General features: G+C 38.7%; 1 protein-coding gene across 4 annotated transcripts in view; it reads left to right on the top strand.

Annotated features, from left to right (window-relative positions):
- The window catches only part of LOC308200322 (uncharacterized protein), a 78,182-nt gene that overhangs the window by 24,553 nt on the left and 36,927 nt on the right, over nucleotides 1–16,702 (top strand). For 2 of the 4 annotated variants that reach the window (XR_013955478.1, XM_080605908.1), the window contains exon 2: nucleotides 6,746–6,883. The exons of 1 other annotated variant lie outside the window; for it this stretch is intronic. Coding sequence is in view for 1 of the 3 variants with exons in the window: in XM_080605908.1 (XP_080462034.1) it covers nucleotides 6,760–6,883 (124 nt within the window). In the remaining 2 variants the exon portion in view is untranslated. Of the gene's footprint in view, nucleotides 1–6,745; nucleotides 6,884–12,316; nucleotides 12,390–14,670; nucleotides 14,863–16,702 lie in introns of all 4 variants that reach the window. One more of the 4 variants, XR_013955480.1, reaches the window with a different exon arrangement.

The raw sequence follows: 16,702 nt of genomic DNA on the forward strand, positions 1-16,702 counted from the left end.
AGGAGAGCAAGAGCTGTCGGTGGTGAGGGCACCCCATGCTTGTGCTGTGAGAACCGCACCTAATTTCCAAGGTTCTCTTCATTGCCATGATATAAATACTTTGCTCGCATATTTGCTATTTTGTCTCAGGTTAATTTTGCTTGGTTTGGGGGATTTATTTATTTTTATCAGGTGATATGCAGTCCTGAAAAATGTAATAGTGTTTTGTTCTGTGAATTCATTATAATGGCTTGCCTAAGTCATATTGTGTTGCATCATTGCAAGTTGCATTATTGAACATTTTGTATTCAGCAAACTTTTCTCTCTACTTTCTTCTTTTTCCTCTTTGAACCACATCATTTCTTTTCCAAAATTCAGGTGTGAGGGTAGACGGATACACTGACAATGTAGATAGCAAGAAAGAAATTTCCTCAATGAAGCAACTGCATAAAAGTTCCCTAGCCATCCACCCCTGTGTTTGTAACCTAAGTGTTGGGCATAATGAAGATAACAGCAGAAGATAAGTAGTTTATATAAATGTATTGCCAAGGACAAAGGCAGACAAAATTTTAACATATTACTGCTATCAGGAAGCCAGGAAGTGCCACAGTTCAACAAGGTTCCGTATTCTTTTCAGTTAGTTTCAGTTATGTTCACTGTGATTTGAACAAAAGTGAAAAGAACAAGAGGAATGGAGTGGAAGCAAACAGCTCAAGTAGGCTTTACTGGAATGTGGGAAAGTTGCTAAAAGTCATAATAAAATCAACAAAAGAATCCAATGCATGTCTTGACGAAGGAGGCTGTGTTTAAATAAAGGAAAGGGTCAGCTGTTAAAAAAAATATTTGGGCAATAAGAAAAATTACAAATCCTTTCATCAGGAGGTTGGGACTGATTGCATGAGGGTGTACAGGCTTAAAAGTGGCAACTTGTACAGCTGAACATTGCTTTCACAATGAAATCCTGGCTCCATTCAAATCAATGGCAAAATTCCCATCCACTTCAATGGAGCCAGGATTCATGTATATCTGTTTGTTTTTTTCATTCTTGCTTGGTATTTCTATCACAACTATCTGGCAGGCTATTGTCTGTACAGGTCAGCTTTCTATTCATATGTGTCAGGGTTACTGTCTGTTTTCTGAAATAAAAAAAAAAAGTGGAAAAGTGTTATGCATTCTTCTAGTGCTATATCATTCACTTCGTTGCTTAAAGTAAAGGGAAAAGAATTGTCTGCTGCATCTGGTAGAAGGAGGACAAAAATGCAAGTAAAAGGCCTAAATGCTGGCTGTGTGCAATTCTTAACTCCAAGGCTTTTAAAGAGCTCTTATTCTCAGCTCTACATGTATTAAGTTTCGGATATGGGTGTCACGGGATTTAAGTAGGGACAGAATTACTTCAGTGCTGTCTCCTCTTACAAATGCTTCCTGAATATGGAAAAGCATTGCATGGGCAGGAAGGAAGGTGACTTTCATCAAACAAATCTGTCATGCGGTGAGACTATTTAACTCATCAAACAAACCCTGGCATTTCTGCCTCTGAATATAAGCATTAACCTAGAAAAATGAGAGAGATTAATGAAAATTCAAATTGAAAGAATGAAAATAAGAGATAAACTACTACTTTGCAGATGAATGAATTTTTAAAAAAGCTTAAATACACAGAGCTTGTCAAAATGCACCAAGAAGTGCCCTGGTAAGTGAGAAATGACACGGAGAAGGTAATAAATGTGAATGGGGAGCTTTGTGTGCCCCCAGTGCATTGTTTGTACACTACAAAGCTTTAGAAGACTTGTAATTCTACACTCACTGTTGCTTATCTTGAGGAAAGCGCATGCAGTCTGCAAGTAGCTATTGCTATTTTCTTTTTAGAGTCCATCTGAGAGCACATGGACATTACAAACCAAAATGTTTCACATCCGTAATGGGGAGGGCTTTGAAAATTAAGGGAACTTTCAGACAAGTGAAAATCCTGTCGGCAAATAAAACTAGAAAAGAGGCAATACATAAGATGACTTTAGTTTATGGATGGTATGTATCTTGCTAAGTAAAAACAGTGCCCATGATAGATAGAATATACATGGTAGTACTTATATATATATATATGACCAAGGAACATGTCAACAGTGATTGAATCCCACATAAGCAAATGATAGTCACACAGTATTCATCTCCAGAAAGATTTCAGCTCCAGGCTAGATACAGAGTGAATCCAAGAAAAGAGCAGTAAATAAGAATACATTCACAGTTCTTCTAACTCATTTTATAGGCTCTTTTCACTCCTTGTTGCTATTATCCTGGCCAAATGAAGTTAATCAGAAACATTATTGTGTCATTAACTTACTGGAGAGCTGATCTGATCAAATGTATTTGACATTTAAATTAAATACACCTACAAACGTTCAGTTTGTTCATAGTTAAATCTTGCACAGTTCATGGTATAGAACATACACAGTCCTTTCCTTCTGGTGTAGTGTGTGAGCATAGTATTTGGTACGCAAGTGCTGTTAAAAATGTTAGTGAGTACATCATTAACATTCAGTACTGCAGTGGTCATTTCTGAAAGCCGTATCAGCAATTTTTTCTGCTAGCAGTATCTTTCTGCAGAATATTAGTACAGATTTAACACACTTGGGAAGTGCAAACAGCAGGGTTGATGAGCCTGGGATCAGTGCCAGGTTAATGGAGCTACACAGCTTTCGTACCAGCCAGCTCATACCCTACAAGCTTGGAAAGCAGCTAAGGGCGAATACATCCCTCCATGTAAGATGTACTTCAGCAGGGCCAAGACACCCAGGCAAACATCGTAATTACTGATGGAGAAAGAAGCCAAACATATCAACGCTCTTTTCAGCTGGCCATTGGAAGAGAAAAAGAAATATTTTCTGACTGGAAAAATTCATCCTGTATTTCCCTTTTCCAATTCTTCCAGGTTTCTTTCTCCTGATTTCGTTGTCTTTCTTGAAGAGATATTAAATGGTGTTTTTCTCATTGCTAATAAGGACATTGGGACTGGCACATGCACTAATTCATTGTTTTTGCTATTTTATATGTACTGGTAATGATGAGAACCCATGGCACATGCCAAAAAAAAAAAATTTAAGTAATGAGAAGTGGTTGAGGAAAATCGGGTTCTTCTCACTAGAGGAGGGGAGACATTGTAGTGATCTAATTGATGCTTTTCCTCATGTGCAGACTGATAAAATTGACCTACACAAACTTTTCCTATTGGAAAAAAAAAAAAAACAAGATGACATAATGCACAATCTAGGAAATTAGGAGCAGATAGGAACTTAACATGAAACTACTGTATTTCATTCAAAGGGAAATACACATATTGAACAGATTATCAGACAGGTCCACTAAGAGTGGCAAAATCAACTCATTCAAGAGATAGTTATAGAAAGTATAGACAGAAATGATTGAGGGGCATAGGAAAAAGCAGTATCTTCAAAGTGACAAAAAGGCCAAAGATTTCTTTTGGTTTCCATGTACGTTGAATTTCTTCATTTAGTTAAAAGTACAGAAGTAGTAAGTTATATACTGAGATATTCCAAGTCTAGCATCCCAACACTGAAATGCGCTGTCTTGCTCCTATTATATGTTGACCTTGAATGTATATTGAATGAGAATTATATGGTCCATTTGTGGGAAAAAGTCAACTTTCAATTTGAACAAAAACGTAGTTCTAACCACTTTCAGATGACAGTGTTTCTGCTTTCCCTGTCTTTCTTCAAACTCAAAACTATTGAGGTGTAACAAGTACCTTTAAAAGTAGTGTAAACCTGGCTCATGAAAATTGGTAATAAAATCCTTAATGTTTTAATATCACAGGATTATAATTTTGAACTTTTCATCAGCAAGATTGCCTCCTGAAGTCTCTCACAGCATCATCTGGGCAGCTTTGCTTACCATTGTCCTGAGAACATGTGCTGAGAAGCCATCACCCTAAATGTTTGACACGATAGTGTTTAGCCTCTGAACTGAGTAACACAAGTTAAATGATGGCAGCAATCTAATCTAAGACTAATGATATTGGTTGGTGAGAAGGAAGTTTCATTTGATTTTCCACAGTGGTCTGGTGAGAAAGCATTGTGCAGAAAGTGAAAGGGACTAAAGCTCTAGTTTAAGCAAAAATTTATTGAATATAAGGAAACTTGAAGGATACAAATGGATACCTATGATTTCTGTTGCTGAGTTGAGATCTTGTACTACTTTGTGAAGGTGCTTATCTGCATTTCTGTCTATTAGGAGTCCCTGAAAACGAGAACTGTTAAGTTTGTCTTTTGAACCAGGACCACTGGATATTCATTAGTTAGGGTAAGGCTAGGGGTAGGGAGAAGGCCAGCCAGTTCCTGAGACACAGGTCAGCAGATAGACAAGTCCCTTTTCCGAAAGGAACAGCAGAATACTTGTGTGAAGCATACCTGCCAGAGGTAAGAAAGGAAGGAGCACAACTGTTGCCTGTTCAGACCCAAAGAAGTAGTTTAGATACTGCCCAATGGGGCAGCCTTACCAGGGTTATTCCTATTCTAACACCTCTGAGTTTACTGGACATGAGGACTAAATTTACAAAGAGAAGTGTACAATTACCTGCCTCACTGGCTGAATTAGGGCTGAAGTATCTGAAGCAGTAGGATATGCAGGAAAGGCTATTTCTTGCCTTTTTTTCTAATATCTACTTGTAGATTCTGTTTGTTAATCCCTGAAATTAACTGCAGAGGAGAAGAAAAATGGGTCACACCTATGAGAAGAAAATATTTATCCTTCATATTCTAAGCATTAAGGCTTTCTGACAAGGAATTCTGTTTTTCTGTTGTCCTAGCAGATTGTTTGAAACTGAGGATCTGTATTAATGTTTGTGGGACAAGGAACAAGAGGAGGAGCTGAGAGCATGGAAAAGCATTATGGAGGCCTTCTTATCTGAAACACTTAAAAATGAAATACTTGAAGCTTTTAGAAATGTAGTGTAGAAAGTGTAGAAGATCAACACTCAACTAAAAGGTAAAGTTGATGGGAGTCATTTTTGAGTTGTGAAGTTTTGTCATTCTCTGTTACTTCATAGAGTATTTGGCTGATTTTTTCCCAGGCAAATCACTATGTCCTTGTTCCTACAGCAAGCCCCAAGCAAGAAATGAGAGGAAAATGAGGTAAACCAAAGCTCTCATAGGTCATGACTCAGTGAAGGAACCAGTTCAGTTGGTTCCTGGGGTAAGTGATCAGTGGAGAGCAGGACTCTAACTTGGGCTTTGAGTATTTAGGTATTTGTAGTAGCAGAAGCCAAAAGAGTCCAGCTTTGCCAAAACTGATAAAAATTGACACCCCCTCCTCCCCCCCTTTTTTTTAAATATTCTTATTATAGAAGGGGAAGCTGAAATAGAAAGAGTATCTACTTAATATGCTGCAGTGCAAAAGGAGTCAGCCCTGTGCAGGCTGCAGGGCCTAATGGGCTAGGCCGCAGCAGGTCAGGAGCTGGTGGGCTTTGGAGGTGAAGTCTCATTAGGAGGCAATGAAGATCAACTTATGTAAATTTCAAAAATAATCATTTAGAAGTTCTGGTGTCTTTTATAACTATATATTCAGACTATGGACATTTTTCATTATAGTTATATATCTAAGAGTGACAAGTAAAGCTTGCTATTTAGCCTCATCTACTGTGTCTTGCCATGTCTCGTCAATGCATCCCAGCCAACAATGAGGGAACTTTGTTTTCACCTTAAGCACGTGTTTTCTTCTTTCAACACCTAAGCTCACCTTTTGACTTCGGTTTGAAATTCTGTCCCTGTTGAAATTGGTGGAAGTTTTGGCACAGATTTCAATAGAGCAAGCATTTTGTTCCAGGTGCTTTGCTCAATACAGCATATAAAATTACAAACCATACGCCTTTCCTCTTTCTCAACTTCTCAGTCATCCTAGGTATCACTAAGTGATAAACACAAAAATCTTGAGGAAACAAAATGGCATCTTAAAAAATGACCCTACATGAATGATTAAAATACTTTTTAATATATATAATAGGTACACTTATGCACACACATACATAAGATGTCAATGGGATCAAAGCTTTTCTCCAGCACTTTAATAGGTGGCATGTGCCCTAACTTATCTGCTAGAATCAAAACTTATTCATGCACGTGCAGATGCTGGGAGTTGCTTTTTCATATTGTTGGCACAGGGCCACATTGCAGAGCTGTACACCTTTTTTTTTTTTTTATTACAAGCCCATGTTTTCTCAGGTGTTCATTTATCTCTGTGAAGAAGTTTCTCACACCTGTAACCTCAGGTTTAGTATGCTAATAGGAAGAGGTGCTCTTGTTGCATATAAACAGGTCTTAGTCTGTGTTAGATGCAAGAATATGACCATAGAAATATTTTTATATTATTTGAGAAGATTATTTGCCAATATAGCGATTATTCACACGGAATAGCAATAGTTAGCATTTGGAACAGACTAGCAAAGGATTTGGTAGGTTAGGTTTTCTACCATTGTGAGTTTTACTGTCAAAGTTGGATAGCTTTCTAAAATAAGTTTATGTTCAACCTCCAAGATTCGGGCCTAGAAGCATGAACCACTGTGTGAAATGTATACTTACAGAATGATAATGAAAATTAGCGTAATGACACTTTTGGGTTTTAAATATCCATGAGCCCATGATTGTTGTAGCAAGAGGAAGTTACCATGAACAAAGTGAATGAAGATGGAAGGCAAATAAAGCTTATCTTCTTCAAAAATAAAAATAAAATGCTTTGAATAGCTAATGTATTTCTTTAGGTGTATTACGTTCCATGGGATTAATATCACAGAATCGCAGAATGATTGAGGTTGGAAGGAACCTCCAGAGACCATCTACTCCAATCCCCCCTACTCAAGCAAGGTTACCAGGAGCACGTTACACAGGATCACATCCAGGTGAGCCTTAAAATATAAGGCAATCCTTATAATATAAGCCCTTTGTTCAGGTGGGACAGTCTGCTAATTCAATATTAAGTTTTAAAATTACAGAGTGGATTGATTGGAGAATTTCTCAGGATTTAAAAGAGTTCTGAGTTTATACTAAATATCTTTCAGGCAACTTAGGAAGTGACTCGGTTCTTGCCCCATTACAACAATTGTGGTTTTTCTGAAGGCAATATGGTCAGTTCCTATTTCCCTTAATACTCTGCATTTTGACATCAATGCAACTACGAGTCAAATTACTGTTTTTTCCATTGTCTGAGAGACTTGTTTTTCTGCAGTTGTCTACTTCAAGGGTTCATTTCTTCTCCTTTGCAGTCTGTAGAGTTTTATTGTTGCCTCTCAATGACTAGGGACAGGGCTCTGTTTTTTAATTTGTGCACTTATTTGATCCAAAGAGCTGGCTCTTGTTATCTAGACTGAAAGTCACTTTCTCATCCATTAGTCGGTGCATGTTAAAGATCAAAAGTTTGGGGGATTTGTTGATGATTCTAATCTCACAACATTTTTCTTTATTTACTGTTCTAAGAGATTCTGTATTTAGAAATCTGAAAAAATTGTTTTCAATGTCAACATCTAATTATGTCCCATAAATAAAAAAAGCTGGAGCCACTTAAAATAGTTTCAGAGACTTCCCCATGGAATGTCAGATGGAATAGTCTGTAGTTTCCTGGTTTTAATCTGTGCTTTTATTTTACATTGTGGTATTACATTGCCACTTGTTTTTTCTAGTCTTTTGGGACCACTGTTGAAATATATAAGGTTATAAAAGAAAACATATCTTTAAATAATGCTAAAACTTTTCTAATTTTGGCTCGTTTTTATGGCTACTCTGGAAGATGTGCTGTTTTCAAATCTTATCAGGATCAAAGCCTTTAACGCCTACTTATTTCAGAATTTCCTGAGTAAGCCAGAAAAGAAAAGAAAAGAAAAGAAAAGAAAAGAAAAGAAAAGAAAAGAAAAGAAAAGAAAAGAAAAGAAAAGAAAAGAAAAGAAAAGAAAAGAAAAGAAAAGAAAAGAAAAGAAAAGAAAAGAAAAGAAAAGAAAAGAAAAGAAAAGAAAAGAAAAGAAAAGAAAAAGAAAAGAAAAGAAAAGAAAAGAAAAATTATTAGTTAAAATTATATTTTTCCAGTTACTGAAGGAGGACCTATGACAGAAACTGGCTTTTGGGAATTCAGCATGTAGGAATATTCAGGTACCCAAGAGTAACCCAGCATTTTGCAGACAAGTTAATGTCCCACTTGTCCAATGCATGATGGAGCAGCAGGAGCCATCAGAAATATTCTGAAAATCAGCTAACATGGGCAGTGCAGGAGCTGCCTTGGTCAGTGCTTGTTCTGTACCTACAAATGTCCTCAAATGACATATGTAGCTCTGTTTCTGCCTTTGCTGAATCCTGGCATCATACTATTAATCACAGAGACACCGCTACATCATCTGACAGCAAGCGGTACCAAAAGCACAGGTAAATACTAAAGATATTATTTTCCAAAGCCATGCTACCACAGACATTGTATTGCCAGCAGATGACACATTACCTGACTGTACAGAGCCGTACAGAACTGCAGCCCACTGCACACAGTGGCATTGCAGCCTCCTGCTGAGGGTACGCCTCCAGATACTGCATGAGTAGGTTTGATGGGTACCCACAGCAGCTTTGCAAATGAAATCTAAATCAAAATATGTGATTGCTCTCAACTGGCTGTTTAAAATCTTCCCTTTTAAATAGCAGCGCTTTCCTCAAAACCACTGCCATACTTTAAGGAGTATCTCAGAGCAGCAGTGACATTGTCATGACACCCAGCCAGGCAGATTTAAGACCACCTGGGTCACATTGCTGTGTTCATTGCTCATCATAAAAGGTAGGAGCCATCACATTTCCCAGAGGAGCGGTCCTCCAGTCATTTCTTTTTCCTTCTGTTTTCAAGTTATTGTTTGTATTAATCTTTACACCTCCACTCCTGTTTTCAAAGGTCTTAGTAGATGGCTTGTTCTACAATTTCTGGTACAGATTGCTTTGGTCAAAGTACATTTTCTCTCAGTAAGCTCTTTCAATAAAGCTGGGTGAATAATGTCTGAGAGAGGGGTTGAATAACACTGTTGGTTTATTTTGGTATTTGCAACCATTTCATTTGCTTTCTTGAAACTTTCATAAATGGAATTTTAAATTGGTATTATTTATAGGCATAGAGATAGGAAGAATAAAGGCTCTACATGTGTACAGTTCTGGGCACCACAGTACAAAAAGGACATGAAACTACTGGAGAGTGTCCAGAGAAGGGCTACAAAGATGGTGAAGGGCCTAGAGGGGAAGATGTATGAGGAGTGGCTGAGGTCACTTGGCCTGTTCAGCCTGGAAGAGAGGAGGCTGAGGGGAGGCCTACAGCTTCCTCACAAGGAGGAGCGGAGGGGCAGGCACCGATCTGTTCTCTTTAGTGACCAGCGACAGGACCCAAGGGAATAGTGTCAAGCTGCGACAGGGGAGGTTCAGGCTGGATATCAGGAAGAGGCTCTTCACTGAGAGGGTTGTCGTGCACTGGAACAGGCTCCCCGGGGAAGGAGTCACTGCACCAAGCCTGTTGGAGTTTAAGAAGTGTTTGGACTGTGCTCTTTGTCATAGGGTCTGAATTTTTGGGTAGATGTGTGGTGCTAGGAGTTGTATTCGATGATCCTTATGGGTCCCTTCCAACTTGGGATATTCTATGATACATATGTACATGCACAATATTTAAACTGCAATTATGTGTTTATCTTGGAGAGCATATCTGAATTAGGTACTCTATACTCTGGGAAGGGAGTGATAGCATAGGGCTCAGGTGGATTATAATTATCACACACAATTATTCTGAAATATTGACTACTGCCAATGGCTTTTCAGCAATCCTTAAGGTTGAGGTAGTTTCATGGAGTCAACAGAAAAGAATTTTGAATTAATCCATTTGTAAAAAATGCTAAAGATGACGTGGAAATGGTTTGCTATCAAAAAAGAGGCTGTGACTGTCACAGGAAATATCAGACATGAATAACTAGCCAAGATCTAGTTTCAATGTCTTGCAAATTCGGATACACAAAAAATTTGTACAGAAGAATTTGCATATAACCCTCTTTAAATTTTAGCTTAATATTTTTTTCAAGGAATGACCATGAATTTGTGTTTTTCAGGTTCTGCCTTTCTAACACACTTTATTTTCTCACTGATGTGTGTCCCTCCCCAGTAAAAACCACAAGGCAAACAGAGTAGATTTCAAAATGCATGCCCTCCTAAGCTCTTTCCTAGGAATTTTGCTGAGCTTAAATGTCTTCATTATGTGTGAAAAAGTAAATACACGTATAACAAAGAGTTCTTCCTTCTTTGGGCAAGAATGTTATATAATGGGAGAAATATTATTCTTGGCATGATAATTAAAAAGAAATAACACATTTGAATACTACTAGCCTACAAAATGCAGGGCTTACAGCTGGCAAGCCATATAATTTTATTCAAAGATAATTTTTTTCCACTATGCTAGGAGTTATATGGGTGATATGTCAGGAGCCTTTGGCTTTTGTTAGTTTTTGTAGTAACAGTAATACAACTGCAACCATAAAATTTTATTTTACATATTAATTTTGAAGAAGTTATTTTCTTCTCATTTCAACTGTACAGTATTGAGTGAAGTCCATACATACAGAATCCAGAACTGTTTCATTTTCGTAATTTTTCTATGGGATTTCTTCTAACAGCCACAGAATATTAGAGGTTATATATTTATAGGTTCTGTCTTTCTCATTTTGTGCTGTAGTAAAGCTCATGTGATCCAGGCTCTTGCACTCCTCCCAGCATGTCTGCAATCAGCGTGACCTTCCCAGAGATGTGGCTCTGAGCACTGAACCATCTAGTACTTTTAGGGGTAATTTGCACTTTAATTAAAGGTCCATAGGGAAGTGTACCTGTAGCATGCTGCAGGTCAAGCATGGGGCCTTGGGGGCAATGTGAAGCTCTGAAACCAAATGCAACTTTTTTTCGCTGTTGTTTTTTTCTTCTGAAGGAGTTGATTCGTACAATGGTCTCAACACTGGGAGATGGGTAAACAGTACTATTTTGCCTTAAACAGCTATATTCCCTGAGTGAATGGTCAGTACTGAGGACCTTCTGCACGGGAATCTGTTGAGAAGATGGAGCAGTACCACTGCCAGGAAGAGCCAAGGATGTGCTGGCCTCTTTCTCCGTCTTTCCTTCAGTGTTCTCATGTTCCCCCAGTGCTGGTGTAAATACAATACCCCCCTCCCTCCCCAAGAAAACACATCTGTGGTAATATATGGCATCTGTAGCTGTATGCTTGCTTACTGCCAAGTGAGAGAAAACGAGTGGCTCTTGGGCCTACTGTCCCCTTCTCTCACCAGGTCCCAACTAGGCCCTCCAGCACAACTACAGGCCAAGGGCCAGGAGCTGTGCTGCCAGCGGGCATGCTGCAGAGCGGTTGCAACATCACCTTCTGGTGGGAAAATCTCCGTGTTTACCTTCAGTAGGATGATTTGATCCGCAGCCCGGGTGCTGTTGCTGCATGGCTGGCAAGGGCATTCCTTGCATGCTTCTGAGGAAATATTTGGAGGGAGGGAGGGAGGGAGGGTGAGTGGCAACACCTGCCAGCAGCAGGAGAGGCTTGCAGCTCCTACCTGTTAGAAAGGCAAGGGCTCTTCCTATGTTATATTGTCATTATCTCTTCCTCCAACATACTTTATTGTGATTACTCTAAAGAAGAAGGCCTCTCTACAAGAGGAATGCCAACATTATACCTTCCTCATGAGGTAAAAATCAGAAAAAATACCTTCCCTGCTCCATTTTAAAACAATGTAAAGCACTGCTGAAGGTGCCAGAAATACAGGGAGAGAGGAGGGAGAAAGAAAAGGCCGCTCTGGGCCATCTTTCTCCTCCTCCACCTTTGAGTGGCTGCACAAAATAAAAGCCCTTCCCTGTGAGCAGGGTGAGCCAGGCCCACACCAGCCCATGCAGGGGCTGGGGCCTTTCAAGCAGTGGAAATCTGGGGATGGACAGTTTGTGAGAGCACCAAGGGAGTCTTTCAAGCTGTACTCACATGAAGGACTATTGCATTCCCGGGTGCGTTTGCTTGGGCAAGACTGGTAGAAGTACTGATTGCCATTTCAAGGTTGCAGTGTATTCAAGAGGGTTTGCCTTTGGCATTGTGATGGCCAGAGTCCTTTGGAGCCTGATCGTGCACTAAAGAACCTGTCAGGAAACCACAAAACATAGTTTCGCTGTGTGGCGATAATCTGCAGGGAGCCTGGATAGCTGTAATGCTTCATTGCTGCTTCCTCCATGTCTGGCTTTGCATTAACTCTTCAATTTGCTTGCTTTGGCTTCCCTGACTGTTAAATGTATACACACAGGGTCACTTCGAAATAGGAGAAAATCGGCTGTCGCAGTCGGCTGCTCCTCAGCCTCCAAGCACCGGTGCTGGAGGTAAGTGCCTGCCTCCCCTGCGCCGGTGACCAGAACGGGGGATCAGGGTAATGCACGAGGGATTTTTCACACAAATAAAATTTACTATTAAATTTACAAAGACTACTTTTAACTGTTATCAAATGACAAATGGTTTTGAAAGGAGCTCTCTGTCTACTACTCCTGCCTTTGCTTTGCCAACCCCACTAAGCACGGGGAAGCTGTCTTCTTAACCCCTTTTTACAGTTTTCTGCTTTCTGATCTCCTCTTGTAACAATGCAGAAGTTTTGCCATTTTCACTAGGGATATTCCATTCCCATTTTCTCTAGTGCTTCTTTACTTTGATCATTTAGATTTAAAGAGACTGGTCAAAAGATGGTAGCTGGAACATCCCAGACCTCCCTTTGGGCAGGGATTGCCGTCGCCCTCTCCCCACAAATCAGGCCAGTGCTTGCAAGACTGCAGAAGCACCGCTTCCTCCCCCATGCACGATGCAGTCACAAAATGTGGTCTCTCAGGCCCGAGTGATGCAAAATGTTTTCACAGACCTGGGAACTGCTGGAATTTATGGGTAGGGGAGGAAACTTTGAATGTTTTTTGCCAGATCTAATTTTTTGTTGGTATTTACTGCTGCTTTTATTTAAGCAAATGTATTTTAAATATATGATATTTCTTGCTGGTCGCAACTGGTAAAAACAAACAAAATAACATTTGGTAAAAATAGACTTATTTGAAATATATATATTTATGAATGGCTATTATCAAAAGCAAATAAACTGAAAAAAAATAAAAACACATCTTTCTATACTGAAACCAACAAACTTCAGACTTATCCTGTTCGTGACTTTAAAATTAGACTGAAGAGACAGGCAAACAAGAATGAAATACGAACAGCAAAAAGAAGAGGCAAAATGTCTGACAGAAAGTACAACAGATGCCATCCTATGTAACTTGCTGCATCAATTTGACTCATAAAATGGGAACTGGCCTTACAGCTAGGTAAACTGCAGAAATAGAAAGATACAGATTGGGGGGGAAAAAAAAATCAGAGCAGCTATGTCGCTACATATACCAGAAAATATTTGGCTTGGCCGGAGTGTCAGTTTAATGTTTAAGCAGTTCTTACTTTTTTCAGGGTGGTTTATGCATCATTAATAAGGACTGAACTATAGTTAGCTCAGTCACACAGAAGCTGCTCCCATGATCTGAATATCTTGCGCTATGCTAACTGTACAAGTCAGAATAAATATATGATGTTTATAATTCATACTTAAAGTGAATAATGCTGGATTGTCAAATCTCAATTAGCCATGGTTGCTTATTTGGTCTAAGGATTATCTTTGCCACGGACCCTGAGTGCTTTAACCCGACAGATTGCTTAAAGGAGATAAAGCATTGTGCAACGGGGCTCTTCTGTCCCCGGGAACAGCTCAGCTCTGGGAACAGCCGGGGGGCAGAGCTCCCCTTAGCCAGCAAGTCGTGGGGGTGCTCAGACCATGGACCACGCTCCCGCAGCAGGGGGCACATGCTCTGCGCTGGCGCCCCACTCCTGACCCTGGCACCTCCGAGCCTCCGGGCCCGCAAGAGGCTGGCTGGGTCAGACCTGTGGCTGCATTGGCATCTCCTGCTGGGGCCCTTTGCCTGCCGAGGCTCCCAGCCCAGCCTTGGTGGGGACCAAGTCCCAGCTTGCTCTTGCTAAGCAGCTTGTGAGTCCCTGCATTGCTCCACTTCCCAGCAGAGCTTTGAGTTTAACAAGTTGGTTTTGTAAGTATTGGTATATCCAGGTCAAGTTAGCCCTGGCTCCTTGCAGGCACTCTTTCTTTGCAATTTTGGGTTGGATTCTTTGCAATTTTACTACTGAGAAGTTTTCTGCTGATCCTTCATGGAAAACCCAGTTAAGGACAAAATAATGATCTGTAATTATTGTTCTATTACTAGAGAAAGAGATAATGTAGCTCATCAGTAGGTGATTATCAGACAGGTGGTTATCATCCTTGTCATGAGTGTTCTTTTGGCAAGGATGATAATTCCCTGGCAGAGCTAGATGAGCCCCTTCAGGTGATGTGTAGATGACGGTACAGTCCTCTGGGAGGCATTGTGCTGTTCTTATTCACATAGCAGTGACCTCAGTTGTACTAGGAAGGCTTGTATTTAAATATAAAAGAAACATTTGAATATGTATTAGAAGTTCATATCATAGTATATGTGAGACAAAAGATTTTATCTTGTAAATAAAAACTTGAATTAGAAGTTAAAAATGGCTTCTATAAAATAACATTCAACTGTAATTGTTTTTCTCCAGATAATGTGGATGCCTTAAGACTGATTAAAAATACAAGCGAACAAAAGAAACTTTAAAAGCCTTTTCTAGAATTTTGTGGCTGGATTTAGTACTAAATTATGTTCCTGCAAAAGGGAGGGATTAAGCAGGCTCAGTTCTGATGACTATCTCTGATGATATCTTCCAGAGTATCTTGCTGAAGATGCTATAAATGTGAGTACAGAAAATCTAAGCTTTCTTTTTTTTTTTTTTTTTTTTTCCACAGGTAGGTCTTTTCCTTAAGCATAATTTTTTTTTTTTTTTTTGAGATAAAGGCTATATCGGTACCAGGCCAATGGCTGGAATTTCCTGTTGAAAAGGAATTCTTGTAAATACTGTTTCTCTTAAGACAAACATTCATGTCTTCCAGTGAAAATTTCTCTGATTAGTCCATTTAAAGAACAATTCACAGTAATTAGCATCTTTCAAAACTTCACACAAAGTTAATATTGCATGATGTTTAAAAGAAAAAGTCATAAGGCTACTTTTTGTTTAATTATTTTGGAGTTTTTATGCTTAAGAAGGTGTAAGTCCCTTCAAGATTTTTGAAATTATTCATGCACTTAAATCCCATTTAATTAAATGGAAGTTATAAATATAAATATATAAATATATATAAATATAGTGCTTTTTATTAATTACTGTTACTTTAATTCTGAGTTTCTTAGGCATTTTTAAAATTTCTTCAACCTTTTCTTTAAAGGAAAAAGAGAAAAATATATGCAAGTGATCATATTCCTCAAATATGCGCGTGAAATATGTGCGTGAAAACATATTCACTAGTTAAAGTTCTGTTAAAAGAAAGTCAGAAGTCTTGCATGTTATCAGCAAGAATAATGTACAAGAATGTCTTATAGTACTTTCAGGAGATTATTTTCAACCAGCTTTGAGCTCTGAACTACACATAAAAATAAAGATTTACATATTAATTTTGTTTAATCTGAATCGTTCTGATTTGTTTGTTTGAGGATGCTAGGCTTAATATAAAGCATTTTAAGATATTATTTGCCTTTTTTTTATGACAAGTAACATAAAAAATAAAAGATTTCCCCATATAACAGTAGCCGCTGGTGTCCTGTGTCAGGGTATTAACCTTTTTAACCCTGTCAGTTGACTGGGGCCAGGAAATATAGACTAGTCTTTTACTGCTCTTCTGTGTGTCACAACTTTATTACACATCACATTTTTACTCTTCTGAAGTGTCTATAGTACTAAAAAAAAATAGTCTTGTAAAGAGAATGCAGCGTTACATGGCTAAAAAGGTATGTAGGACTGAATACCATATATTTTATCAAAGCAATGTCCTTCATCCAAAGTGCATTATTGTTGCTTTGTAAAATCTTAACATCAAAGAAAGACTCAGGGCTCTGTTTCATATTTTGTAAAGGTGATCTCTGAGTGTTTCTAGTGGAATTATTCAATAGTTTGCTCTATATCATTTTGCTGATGACAGGAAAGCTGTCTCATGCCTTTAGTGGTATCTGTACAAAGTTGTCTTGTCTTTCAAGTTAGAATAAAGCCTTATATAGTTGATTAGCAATAAATATTTCAACTGCTATTAACAAAATATTAGTTCCTACAGGCAATAGTATTGTCCATTACTTATACATACAAAACTGTTCTCAGAGAGTTTGTGCACATCCTCCACTTAGAAGAGTAATGAAAATTATATGGGTGCTTAAAATGTCTTCACAGTAAGATGGCATCATATTACTAGGAGAATCAGACACCCTTTAATTTATAGAAGAGCATTGCTTTACCACTTAATTATAAATCTACAGAGACTTGCACATTATTTTCAGTAATCCAGATAGCAGCCCCTGGTAGAAGAATGTGACCTTCCAGTAAATATCATTTTGATAAATATACGGCAGCTTTGGGCATTACAAGGGAAGCTGCATCTGATTCTCTTCTCATTCCTGGGGTCACATGCAATAGCCTGGCTTCTTGCTGCTCACCCTTATGTCCTTCTCTTCCAGATGGTCACCCATAATTTACCATTCATGTTTGTGCA

The sequence above is a fragment of the Anser brachyrhynchus genome (assembly GCF_964034855.1).
Source record: "Anser brachyrhynchus genome assembly, chromosome: 10".
Lineage (NCBI taxonomy): Eukaryota > Metazoa > Chordata > Aves > Anseriformes > Anatidae > Anser > Anser brachyrhynchus.